We start from the raw sequence: 14,128 nt of genomic DNA, 5'->3' as shown, positions 1-14,128 counted from the left end.
GTGTGATACAGATATCCCTTTTTACAGCACTTAAAATATAAGTGTAATATTAAGTTCTAGATTCTACATAAGACAGATTTGTCGCTAAGCAACTGTGTAACTATGAAAGACCGGGAGGCCAGACCACCCAGGATGGTATATTTCTAGGGTCAACATTCCAAGCCCTAGAGGATTGATAAAATGAATGGACTTTTTGAGTCACTGTTGGGTAGAAAAAAATAAAGGGCACCATAGACTTCTAATACGACAATATAACTTGCAATAACGTTTTTTGACAATACGGCGAAGTATCAGCCAGTATATTGGCAAAGACAAGGAAAAGTCCCAAATTCCCACCCTGCTCCCATCTTGAGCTCCTAAAAGGGGGTCCCAAGACGTGCAGGGAGGTTCCAGAAACTAAAAAAGTAAACCAATATTAGTTGACAACTAAAAGATTGGCCAGTGAATGTACACGTAACGCTACGGCACTCGTACCTTTGTTTTGAGATTTCCCCCCCCCCAGCCTTCTTTCAACAATGCCCTGTTTAACAAAAATACTAACTATAAGCGTCCACTAACGCAGTTTAAACTTGCTACAATCTTCTTTCACTGTTTTTTTTTATTCATCCCAACCAGTGAAATATTACATAAGTTTACATCTGTTTGATAGGAAGTTCTTTGTTCTTTGAGTTCTTGCAGTAAGCATTCCCTAACCGTGTTTAGAGTTCATGCTGTTTGCTTTTCTGTAAACTCTACTGTTTTTGGAGGTACTGAACCAGTGTTCGTGTTTTTCCATCTTCTGCCCATCGATGGAACTACTACAACAGCTAAAAGGGTGAAGCAGCTGAACGGAACGTTAAGGAACAAACATGAAGTCGCTGTGATGACGTTTAAACCCTATGACACAATCTTAGAGCTTTAGGAGGAAAAGTACATGGTTTAATTCGAGCTTAAAGTTGAAAACAATGCAATCATTCCTATTCTCGTATCTATTTTGAAGTCCTTCGAGGGATCAAGGGTGTAAAATAACATTTTCAAACAAAATGCTTAATCCTCACCAAATATACCACCAGAATAGGTGTCTTACAAGTATTCTTCCGAGAAAATATTGTCTCTGAGGGACTTACGCTAAATAAAAATATTTATAAAAGAGTAATAAAAAAGTTCGATATAGAAATAGAGTCATGTCAAAAGGGAAAGCAAAAGCTGTACTTCGATGACGAGTCAGTAAGAGCCAATTGGCCAAGAAACAGGAGCTGAGATGAGAAATCTTCAAGTCGCGTGAAAGAATACATCTGGAAATAACTGTCAAAAGCCTTGGGACCTGGGCAGCAAATACTCTTTCTACCCTTTCAAAGGCCAGATTTTGCATTTGAACTTGAAAGTGCTTGCGAGGAAATAAGCAGAGAGCATCAAGTCAAGTAGAAGCGGCAGAAGGTGTTCATCAATGCTTCCCAATTTCAGACAGAAGTTCCCGGAAATAAGCAAAGAGCATCAAGTCGAGTAAAGGAGGCAGAAGGTGTGCATCAAAACTTCTCAATTTCAGACTGAAATTCTCGGAAATAAACGAAGAGCATCAAGTGGAGTATAGGAGGCAGAAGGTGTTCATCAATACTTCTCAATTTCAGACCGAAGTTCTCGGAAATAAGCGAAGAGCATCAAGTGCAGTAAAGGAGGCAGAAGGTGTTCATCAATACTTCTCAATTTCAGACACAAGTTCTCGGAAATGAGCAATGTTTATCAAGTCGAGTAAAGGAGGCAGAAGGTGTTCATCAATGCTTCCCAATTTCAGACTGAAGTTCCCGAAAATAAGCAAAGATCATCAAGTGGAGTAAAGGAGGCAGAAGGTGTTCATCAATACTTTTCAATTTCAGACCAAAGTTCTCAGAAACAAGCGAAGAGCATCAAGTCGAGTAAAGGAGGCAGAAGGTATTCATCAATGCTTCTCAATTTCAGACCAAAGTTCTCGGAAATGAGCAAAGTTTATCAAGTCAAGTAAAGGAGGCAGAAGGTGCTCATCAATCCTTCTCAATTTCAGACCAAAGTTCTCGGAAATAAGCGAAGAGCATCAAGTCGAGTAAAGGAGGCAGAAGGTGTTCATCAATGCTTCTCAATCTCAGACCAAAGTTCTCGCAGATAAGCGAAGAGCATCAAGTCGAGTAAAGGAGGCAGAAGATGTTCATCAATACTTCTCAATTTCAGACCAAAGTTCTCGGAAATGAGCAAAGTTTATCAAGTCGAGTAAAGGAGGCAGAAGGTGTTCATCAATGCTTCCCAATTTTAGACTGAAGTTCCCGGATATAAGCAAAGATCATCAAGTGAAGTAAAGGAGGCAGAAGGTGTTCATCAATACTTCTCAATTTCAGACCAAAGTTCTTGGAAATGAGCAAAGTTTATCAAGTCAAGTAAAGGAGGCAGAAGGTGTTCATCAATGCTTCCCGATTTCAGACTGAAGTTCTCGGAAATAAGCAAAGAGCATAAAGTCGAGTAAAGGAGGCAGAAGGTGTTCATCAATACTTCTCAATTTCAGACCGAAGTTCTCGGAAATAAGCGAAGAGCATCAAGTCGAGTAGAGGCGGTGGAAGGTGTTCATCAATCCTTCTCAATTTCAGACCAAAGTTCTCGGAAATGAGCAAAGTTTATCAAGTCGAGTAAAGGAGGCAGAAGGTGTTCATCAATCCTTCCCAATTTCAGACTGAAGTTCCCGGAAATAAGCAAAGAGCATCAAGTGGAAAAAAGGAGGCAGAAGGTGTCCACCAATACTTCTCAATTTCAGACCAAAGTTCTCGGAAATAAGCGAAGAGCTTCAAGTCGAGTAAAGGAGGCAGAAGGTATTCATCAATGCTTCTCAATTTCAGACCAAAGTTCTCTGAAATGAGCAAAGTTTATCAAGTCGAGTAAAGGAGGCAGAAGGTGTTCATCAATACAAGTCGAGTAGAGGCGGTGGAAGGTGTTCATCAATCCTTCTCAATTTCAGACCAAAGTTCTCTGAAATGAGCAAAGTTTATCAAGTCGAGTAAAGGAGGCAGAAAGTGTGCATCAAAACTTCTCAATTTCAGACTGAAGTTCCCGGAAATAAGCAAAGAGCATCAAGTGGAGTATAGGAGGCAGAAGGTGTTCATCAATACTTCTCAATTTCAGACCGAAGTTCTCGGAAATAAGCGAAGAGCATCAAGTGCAGTAAAGGAGGCAGAAGGTGTTCATCAATACTTCTCAATTTCAGACCGAAGTTCTCGGAAATGAGCAAAGTTTATCAAGTCGAGTAAAGGAGGCAGAAGGTGTTCATCAATACTTCTCAATTTCAGACCGAAGTTCTCGGAAATAAGCGAAGAGCATCAAGTCGAGTATAGGCAGCAGAAGGTGTTCATCAATACTTCTCTATTTCAGACCGAAGTTCTCGGAAATAAGCGAAGAGCATCAAGTCGAGTAGAGGCGGTGGAAGGTGTTCATCAATCCTTCTTAATTTCAGACAGACGTTCTCGGAAATAAGCGAAGAGCATCAAGTCAAGTAGAGGCGGCAGAAGGTGTTCATCAATACTTCTCAATTTCAGACCGAAGTTCTCGGAAATAAGCGAAGAGCATCAAGTCGAGTAGAGGCGGTGGAAGGTGTTCATCAATCCTTCTCAATTTCAGACCAAAGTTCTCGGAAATGAGCAAAGTTTATCAAGTCGAGTAAAGGAGGCAGAAGGTGTTCATCAATACTTCTCAATTTCAGACCGAAGTTCTCGGAAATAAGCGAAGAGCATCAAGTTGAGTAGAGGCGGCAGAAGGTGTTCATCAATACTTCTCAATTTCAGACCGAAGTTCTCGGAAATAAGCGAAGAGCATCAAGTCGAGTAGAGGCGGTGGAAGGTGTTCATTAATCCTTCTCAATTTCAACCCAAAGTTCTCGGAAATGAGCAAAGTTTATCAAGTCGAGTAAAGGAGGCAGAAGGTGTTCATCAATACTTCTCAATTTCAGACCGAAGTTCTCGGAAATAAGCGAAGAGCATCAAGTCGAGTAGAGGCGGTGGAAGGTGTTCATCAATCCTTCTCAATTTCAGACCAAAGTTCTCGGAAATGAGCAAATTTTATCAAGTCGAGTAAAGGAGGCAGAAGGTGTTCATCAATCCTTCCCAATTTCAGACCAAAGTTCTCGGAAATGAGCAAAGTTTATCAAGTCGAGTAAAGGAGGCAGAAGGTGCTCATCAATACTTCTCAATTTCAGAACGAAGTTCTCGGAAATAAGCGAAGAGCATCAAGTCGAGTAGAGGCGGTGGAAGGTGTTCATCAATCCTTCTCAATTTCAGACCAAAGTTCTCGGAAATGAGCAAAGTTTATCAAGTCGAGTAAAGGAGGCAGAAGGTGTTCATCAATGCTTCCCAATTTCAGACCGAAGTTCTCGGAAATAAGCGAAGAGCATCAAGTCGAGTAAAGGAGGCAGAAGGTGTTCATCACTACTTCTCAATTTCAGACCAAAGTTCTCAGAAATGAGCAAAGTTTATCAAGTCGAGTGAAGGAGGCAGAGATGTTCATCAATACTTCTCAATTTCAGACCGAAGTTCTCGGAAATAAGCGAAGAGCATCAAGTCGAGTAGAGGCGGCGGAAGGTGTTCATCAATACTTCTCAATTTCAGACCGAAGTTCTCGGAAATAAGCGAAGAGCATCAAGTCGAGTAGAGGCGGTAGAAGGTGTTCATCAATCCTTCTCAATTTCAGACCAAAGTTCTCGGAAATGAGCAAAGTTTATCAAGTCGAGTAAAGGAGGCAGAAGGTGTTCATCAATACTTCTCAATTTCAGACCGAAGTTCTCGGAAATAAGCGAAGAGCATCAAGTCGAGTAGAGGCGGTGGAAGGTGTTCATCAATCCTTCTCAATTTCAGACCAAAGTTCTCGGAAATGAGCAAAGTTTATCAAGTCGAGTAAAGGAGGCAGAAGGTGTTCATCAATACTTCTCAATTTCAGACCGAAGTTCTCGGAAATAAGCGAAGAGCATCAAGTCGAGTAGAGGCGGTGGAAGGTGTTCGGCGGTGGAAGGTCTTGACTTTAGGAGTTCATTCAGGAGCACATTCCAAAGGATATGTTCAAATTATTATACTTATTACGTGACATAATTGGACCATTGTATAATGGGTGGCCAGCTGCGAGATAAATTTCTCAATTTACGAAACTCATGAAAGACTACCTTCGAACAACGATAAATCAGCTCAGACTGTTATGCCTCATTTTAGTGTAATGCCCATTTTTAGGCTACTTTTTTTCCATTTGAAGAAGTTTTTAGGAAGCAGTATAGAAGTTTGTTTCTCTTAGGTCTCAAAAAATAATTTTATAGGTTATATGACGACTATTGAAAATTGAACTTTAAAAAAATTTCATTGATAACAAAAAGAATTCAAGCACTATTAAATGAATAAATATTCCAATTTTCCTTTGAGTGCCTAGTTTGTAAATAAATTGTGCCAAAATTCATGCTATTAGGAGATTTTTGATATTCTTACTACGTAAAAATATATATTTGCACTTTTTATAAATCTTTGGACAACAGTTTTTGCAAATTTTTATTCCTGAACAAAAAATTACGAATAATAATAAACGTCTTTTTCAAAACAATTGCATTACTGTTATTGTGAGTCTCCTCAGTTCATAGGATATCCAAGTTTGTTTGTGTGTGTTCCTTTTTTTTTATTAATGCAACAAAAATAGTCTCAAGCCTAGAATGGAACGATGGAGGCGGAGATTACATAGAATTCGAAGAGGGGGTGACAGTTTCTGAGTCTATCCCGGTTGGCACCAATGCTAGTTACACTATTGCCGGGGATTCCCCATCTCTAATGCGAATTTTCTCTAAGTTTTAATTCCAAAGTTAACAGAAGTCGTACCTCTATGATCAACACGAAAAGTGCCAATATCACTCTCCTTTGGTTATCCATTTCCTATTTTTTTTAATAAAAAAACAACAACAAAAAGCTACGAAAAAGTTTTAAGGCCCATTAAGAACGATATTTTCAAATATCGAGAATTAGCAAGCACTAACAAACCAATGAGATTTTCACATAATTTTTATTCAATTAAAAAATTCTACAAAAAAATCGGTTGGCTCGAATTAGTGCTGGCTAATTCTCGATATCAGTAACATATCATTATAAATTGGCCCTTAAAGGGCACTTTATGGAAATAGAGACATAAACTGACAAAAACTGTATGAAATTTTACTGTTTCAGAATTTGCATTAAGAGAATTGCTATTCGAAACTAAAGCTAAACTCCAAATTCCAAAGTCATTTTTTTAACCCTTATGCCTAATTACCGTGATTTTGGCTATTATAATTTCCACGGCATTTTATGCGATGAAAAAATTAAAAAAATCTTTTATAGAGTCATATATAATACCTTGCTATCCTGTGGTTTTTCAAGTGGTCTGGTCATGCCTCTTACATCCGTACGAGTCAGAATAACTGTTTCTTTGGACTTTCTAGCTGCTTCAAGCTTCTCTTTCATTTCTGCTGCTTCCGTCTGAAAATATTCATAGTTAAAATCTAGCCACCAATAGACTGTTAATCCTGAAGGCATAAGCTTCATTTTACTGAATAAAATAAGTCACCTTCCCACCGTTCTAGGATAAATCAAGTTGTTGTTAGAGAATATTTTTAGAGAATTTGAGGCGCAATATTCAAAACCTGATCACGCAGTAAAGCAGGATGACTAGTTTCGAAGCTTCAGGCGTTGGTGTGGAACATTTCTAAAACTTAAGAGCTGACTTGGGTCCTCAAAAATAATTTAAAGCATGCTTCAGTGAAAGGTCGACTAATTAGGAGTTAAATCGGATTAGAATAAGTTGAGTATTTCAGATTATTTTTATTGTTTTATGTGGTTTTTTAAAGTTAATAAGGTGAGGTGGTTAGGATTCAGGAGAGGGGTGGAGGAGCCCGATAGCCAAGGTAATAATAAGTAATTTTAGATAAAGCCTGTGGTTGTCTTGAGGAGTGAAGTGGAAGCCGTTTTATGTGATATTGAAGGATCGGTATGTTTATGGGTCTCAACGCCGATTGTGTCACAAAGCAGTGTCTTTTCAGTTAATTTGCTTTTCTTTTTAAAATAAATCCGATTGAATTTGAACTTATGAAATTCTTTTGCTGGTTTCCTACAATCATCTTCGGAGATTGGCTAGAATAGTTGATAAATATATTCCCCTCGTAGATTTTCTTTATTTCTGTTATTTATTATAAAACCTATATTATAAAAATTATTTATAGAGGTACAAGTATAAATAGAGATGAGAGAGAATGCAGTTTAAATCCCACTTTCAATAGTTTAATTCTTATACTTCTTTTTTTTAAACGATATTCGAATTTACTCAATTTTTCGAGCACAAGAGCATCCAAAGACTTTTCACCTGCAGCCGATCCTAGTTATTTGACATGGGTTATACATATGATTTTGAATTAAAAATAATTCTTCAGGTTCTTAAAATATGATATAAGAAGACAACTCTGACATAGATAATAATATATAGCAGTCGCCCTGCCTTGTGTTAAATTACCGTACTGGACTGGTTCATAAACATCAGAGGTGAGTTTCTTTCGTCTTTTTTTTTGTTTTAAGCATAGTGTTTTTTCTTATCTTTTTAAATATGTATTAATTTGTCTAAGGTCAGTGGCTTTAATTGGGCGACCGGGCTGTAACCCCTATATTTTTTGGCCTCTCCCCCTCTGGATTTAGAAAAATACTTTTTTGGAGGTAGTTTCATTGAAAACACACTTTACCGGAATTTTTACGAAAAAATGAAAACACAGGGACAACCACCCTCAGGATTCTAAAAATACACCCAACCCCCCTCCGGGTAATTTCCATGAATTGACGCTACTGTGGAAGCTAGTTTTTTCTCTTATTTCTTACCTTTTTTTCCACCAATAAAGGCTTGCAAATATGAACTGAAATATATAGACTTTTATTACTATTTTTATTATAAACCTTTTAGCGTTTTTCTTTCAATTCTATACCAATTAATACGTTTCCAAAAATTGTCGGAGCGAGTCGTTTCAATAGTAACCGAAACTCGTAAGGTTCCTTTTGTTTCGTATTTAATTGAAGAAATCGAAAACAAATCCTCTCCCACCCCCCTGCCAATGAAAATTTACACTTTCCAAAACCTCAGTAGCCCAAAAGTAGCCCAGTTTTCTTCAGAAGGTCAATCAATAGAATCTTGTCAACAATAATCTCGGTGACATATATACCACGTTTTGTAGCTTAACGCCCTCAGTCTAGAAATTTCAAGCCAAACGTAAGAAGTCAGTAAATTGAGTTAAATTTCAAGCTCAATTTGTGACACACCTCAAAGATAAATCTCCATGGGCGATGGGAGCCGTAACATCTCATGATCAGGGGTACCAAGCTATGTGCTGCATGCATTTAGCAGACAAAAGAACACCCAAGAACTTTTTAAGTCAAAGTCATGTCAGGAAAGATCATTTTTAGGGTCCTAGGTGGGACTAGAAGGTCTTAGAGCCTCCCATAACATCCTGTTTATATGAGAATGCTGTACGAGCAATCTTCCAAATGCTTCAGCCCAGGAATTTTGAAAAATATGTGTAGATGGTAGTCCAACGCTCTAGTCGGCTCTGTGATGCTTTACGGAGCTGAGACATGGCAAGCATCAGCTGCAACCCTCAAGAAAATAGACGTATTTCATGCAAAGAGCCTGAGGAGGATTGAGGGCCTACGATGGTCCGACTTCGTCAGCAATGAAAAGCTTCTGCAGCTCACAAAGCAGTCTTGGTTTTCAACTCAAGCAGCCGAGCGAGCCTTACGATGGTTCGGGCATCTGCTTCGAATGCCACCACATCTACCCGCAAAGATGATCTATGACTTCGACCCTATCAAAGTTGGTTGGAAGCGACCTCGCGGCCGACCGAAGAAACGTTGGTCCGACAGCCTGTCCGAGTTCTTGGCGATGGCAAACATCAGACAGGGCGAAGAGCAAATACTCGCCATGGACCGAAGTGGGTGGAGGAGGCAGACGTCACTCTCTACGCCGAGCAGTGCCCGGCAGGAGACTTAAGTCAAAAGTAAGTCAAGTAGTCCATGGCCACCTCCAACACAGACACACATTATTTTACACAATGAAGCATTTCAATTTATTAAGTTGATGGTAGAAACACTGAATGTGTCTTATGCTTGCTTGTAAGAATTTTCCATTACTATATAAATTACTAAACTACTTTATTAAGTATTTTTATAATAATACATAAACGTAATTTATCAGTTTTTACGCGGAAATATGTTACACGGCATGCAAAAACCAAAACGAATCGATGTAATTTAACCAGATTTCATCAAGTTGGTACTGACAGCTTTAATATTTACCTCTTAAGTTTCCTTAGCTCTTTCTATTATCAAAAAAATTAATCCACTCAAGTTTGACGGAGTCGTTTCAGAGATTTTTAATGTTTTCTCATGAAAATAAAGAAGAAAGTGCCACCTATGGAAATGTTTACGATCGGCTCCAATATTAGTATCTCCTATAGAGAACAATAAAATTTAGAAGGGGCAACTGCTTCTAGAAAAGTTTTGTTTTCTTATTTACATATTTTCAACTTACTATGGGATGTAAAGCACGATAGTACATTAGAGGAGAAAATTATAACTGAAGGTGCAAAGAGAATAAACTGAACAACTTTCAAATGAAAAAATGAAACAATTCTATATATTTCAATTCTATTAACAATTCTATATATGCAATTCTATATAATCAGCAAAAGAAACAAACCGTTGTGGCTAAAAACGATGAAAAACTAAAAAATTTGATTGGTAATATAATTCGGTTTAATGAAATAAAAACAAAGCCTATTTGAACTTTTTTCTAGTTATATAAGTTTAAAAAAAAAATGGTAACATTTTCCATAAAAATGGGGAGGTACACAGCTATCCCTTAACAAGACCTCAAGCAGAAGTCTAAAAATGCTTTAGAAATCCAAACTATTGAGAATTATATTGACACCTAATTAAAACTGATTTCAATGAAATTTTACGATAGGGGCATCCAAATCTTAGATCTTTCAGAACCATTCAGAACCATCAGAACCACAGAGTATTCAGAACCATATTGACATCACCTAACTAAATCTGATTTTTAGCTAAAAAAAATTTTCTTTCTGTTGCTGTTGTGTTTAGGTGATATGGTTCAAAACATTCTAGGTCTAGTAATAAAAAAAAAAAAAAAAAAAAAAAAAAAAAAAAAAAAAAAAAAAAAAAAAAAAAATTATCTCAAAACAAGACCTCAAGCAGAACTCTGAAAATGCTCTAGAAATCTAGAGTATTCAGAACCATATTGACATCACCTAACTAAAACTGATTTTTAGCTAAAAATGTGTTCTTTCTTTCTGTTGCTGTTGTGTTTAGGTGATATGGTTCTAAGCATTCTAGGTCTAGTCAAAAAAAAAATAACTTCTATCTCAAAACAAGACCTGAAACAGAACCCTAGAAATCTAGAGCATCAAGATCCATATTGATATCACCTCATTAAAACTGATTTCAATAATTATTGATGACAGGGCCATCCAAATCTTAAACCTTCTGGAACTCGCCAAAAAAAAAAAAAAAAAAAAAAAAAAAAAAAAAAAAATCAATTAGGTAGACAGCTATCCCACAACAAGACCTCAAGCAGAAATCTAGAGAATTAAGAACCATATTGATATCGCCTAACTAAAGCCTTTTTTTAATGTTTTTTTAGATAATATGGTTCTAATGTCCAAATCTTACAGGTTCTCGGCCTAGTCCCCCCCCCCAAAAAAAAAGTCTTCAATTAGGCACACAGCTATCCGGCAACAAGACTTCAAGCAGGAGTCACAATACTATCTCAGGCCCATTTCCTCACCATATTTTTTATTTGTTTATTGTTTTTTTTTACTGTGAAGACACTCATATTAATTTCAAAAAAGGAATGAGCAGTAAAATATATTCTTGGTTCTTAAATAGCAAATGCATCGACTCAGACTCGTTATTATGATTAGACTGGGACTTAACCTCAATTTTTTTAGGATAGAAACTTGGGTTGTACTTGGTATTTAGTAACTACATGGTAGGCCCAGAGATATAAGAGCAAGTTGCAGAACACCAAAAGATCCCTTCACAACTTTAGAATTAAAAAAAAATATCATACAAAATATACTGAGGTCTATAATTGCTAAAAAGTGATTTTCCTTGTTGTTCAATATGAGGGGCTATAAGTTTGCCGTATAAGGTTCTCAGCAATGGTAATTCAAACGATCTATTTTTCGTTTCGATCCGACACCATTGTCAAGGGGTTCAGGCTGTTTTCTTTAAATTCCCATAAATATCTTCTCAAGAGAACGTTTTACTTAAAGACAAATCGAAATAATAGTTACCATTCCTGAATCAGCTGAAAATGGGAATTTTTCACTATTTTTTTTACGCGTTTTTTAATTCTTCTTCACGAACACATTTACTAGGGGAACGTACAAACAGTTTGATCGGTAAGGTGGAAAACATCGGCTGCAAATTGTTAAGTCGTTACACACAAACTCCGAGATGAATTACCTTTGACCCTTCAACAACAACAAAAATCAAGAAGAGCCACTTTTGAACTTTTGATGTCTCATCTTATTTTACCAACTGTTTCCGACAACGCTTGGAAAGAAATACCACTAAGGGAAATACTTCTTTCTGATAACTAAATAATCCGTCCTTTTTTTCTTTTTTTTTTATTGCCTTAGCAAACTATAAAACAAAACCCAACAATCACTGCTTTTTATCGCTTTACAAAAAAGAAATGAAAAAACCAAAAGGAGTAAAAAAAACGAACAAGCAGTTAAATTGATAAGAAAGCCATTTGACCAACAAACCAATTTTAACTCCTTTTTTTATACTTTTGTACCTTGGGTGACGCCGGGACACTTTTAAGTCTAAACAAGCCAGTGGACATTTTTGCGTTTTCTTTTGAATCAGTCTCATTAATTTGATTTTGGCTCTTTCACTGCAAAATATGTGCTCACGCTTTTCAGGTTCGTACTCTCTTATTTAATTACGGAATTTTAGCTCGTTTCTTTGCTTTCCATATAGAATAGAAACCCCGTCCAAAAAATTGAACTTGATAAAAAAAAATACGTAATTGAGCCGCGAAAAAAAATCTAAACAAGCAGTTAGAACTAGAAAATTTTTATTTGAGCTCAATACCAGCCAAACTGCCAGTTTTGGACTCGCCAAATTTATGCAGGGACAGCAAAAATACAACTTTTCTGCTCATAGTAAAACTCCAGTCACAAAACAAAGTGGCAACCATGGAGGAAAGTGGTGTTTGCAGCATTTGATCATAATAGGAAAATATAGGTATTTCCCGTATTTTTTGGCAACCAAAATCGAAACAAAATATTGTCAACGTGTTACACTGCAAGGTTGTATTTCCTAAAGTTTCTTATCGCTACATAGCTTCATGGTTTTTCCTTACAATCTGAATCTATAAAATGAAGCAACCTTAGCCCTCCGCTCCCTTTAGCAGTGCTTAAATGAAAGGACTTCTGAGTGCAATGAATCTAACCATTAAAAATTGTATTTATCGATTACACAGCATTAGAACTGAAAGTTTTATTGTTCGAAGAAAATGTGAAGTATTCCCTTCCATTTTCTAAGTGCTGTAAAAAAAAAAAATTATTGCATTCCTTCCGAGTAGTGCTTTTTTTTCAACTATTAGCTGGAAAAGTCAAACTTTGGCGTATAGAGGGCAGGCTATGGGGTTCTCTTTATTTACAAGATCATTTTTCTTCTTTTCTAAGTTTTAATACCGTTGTCTACTTCATTTGCAAAACTTCTTTACAAATTAATTTTATAGGAATTAATCTTGTCAACGTAAACTGAATATTGGGAGATAGTGACCGCAAGACCATTACAAAGGGATTACTAAAGACAATTCCAAGGGAGAAGATAACAATTCCAACAATATGATTCGCAACCTGGACTCCGTTTTTTCGTTAAGCAGAAAAGCGGGGTGAAACAACCTTGGACTCGTTGAGGACGGTTGATACGTTATCTAATTTGAACGAGTATCATCAGTAAAAATCTCAAAGTTTTTGTAGAGAATAAAATTCAGCCTTGATTTGGTAAACCGAGCTGAACTCTCTTGGCCTAGAATGAGCTGGATCTCTCCTCTCTTTATGTAAATTATTGTTACCTTTTTTTTAGTGAAATCGTGAAACAAAAGAAAACAAACTCAGAAACCATTTTAAGGCAAGTCAAATTCACCGAAGAAAAATATACGACGTGTATTCCACAAGAGCACTGAGATGAATAAAAAACAAAAAAAGGAAAAAAAACTAAAAAGACAACAAAGAAAGGCCCTACTAGTATTTTTTTTCTCTAGTTGACAACTCGAGACTGAATTCTAGAGCTCCGACAAACAATAGCACTTGAGCTTTGAAAGATCTTTTGTTATGCCAAACACATATAGAATTCTACACCCGTTACTATACGAGAAGACCCAATTTTGTGTAAATACAATTTAAAAAATGTTGGTAATTTCAAATTGTCAAATTTTGAATTTTTTTTTTTTTAGGTTTTAAAAGTAATTTTACAAGGTAAGTTAAATTACTCCTATTCAATCTAGCACTTAGCGAATATCAAAGCAAAATTTGACACAGAGAAGAACGGACAAAATACTCATAGGCCTATTCCCCAACCGAATAAGTTAAAAAGAAAAATCTCTTTTTTCCCCTTGAGTATGTCATGGTTGATCAGTTCAGATTTAAAGCTTTCCCACTGCATTATTTTATCAGCAAATTTCATTAATAGATATATGAAGACTTAAAACAAGGAAAACACTAACACGTGTCTCCCTCGTACAAGGAAATTCTGTATAGAATTTACGTCCCTACTAATATTTTTTTTCTAGTTGATACCTTGAGACTGAATTCTGCAGAACACAAGCAATAATACTTGAGCTTTGAAAGACCTTTTATCATGCCAAACTCATTAAAATTAAATATCTGTTACTATACAAAACAATTTTGAATGAATACAATTTTAAGAAGTTGGTAATTTCAAGTAGCCAAATTTTGAAATTTTTAATGTTTTAAAAGTAATTTTACAAGGTAAGTTAAATTACTCCTATTCAATCTAGCACTTAACGAAAACAAAGCAAAATTTTACACAGAGAAAAACGG

The 14,128-nt window shown here is 36.4% G+C and overlaps 1 protein-coding gene across 1 annotated transcript in view; it reads right to left on the bottom strand.

Annotated features, from left to right (window-relative positions):
• The window catches only part of LOC136025269 (CWF19-like protein 2), a 102,409-nt gene that overhangs the window by 42,584 nt on the left and 45,697 nt on the right, over positions 1 to 14,128 (bottom strand). Inside the window, exon 8 of the mRNA XM_065701130.1 lies at positions 6,348 to 6,470. Within this exon, the coding sequence (XP_065557202.1) occupies positions 6,348 to 6,470 (123 nt within the window). The remainder of the gene's footprint in view (positions 1 to 6,347; positions 6,471 to 14,128) is intronic.

The sequence above is a fragment of the Artemia franciscana genome, chromosome 3 (assembly GCF_032884065.1).
Source record: "Artemia franciscana chromosome 3, ASM3288406v1, whole genome shotgun sequence".
NCBI lineage: Eukaryota > Metazoa > Arthropoda > Branchiopoda > Anostraca > Artemiidae > Artemia > Artemia franciscana.
This window is presented reverse-complemented; position numbering and strand designations above follow the sequence as displayed.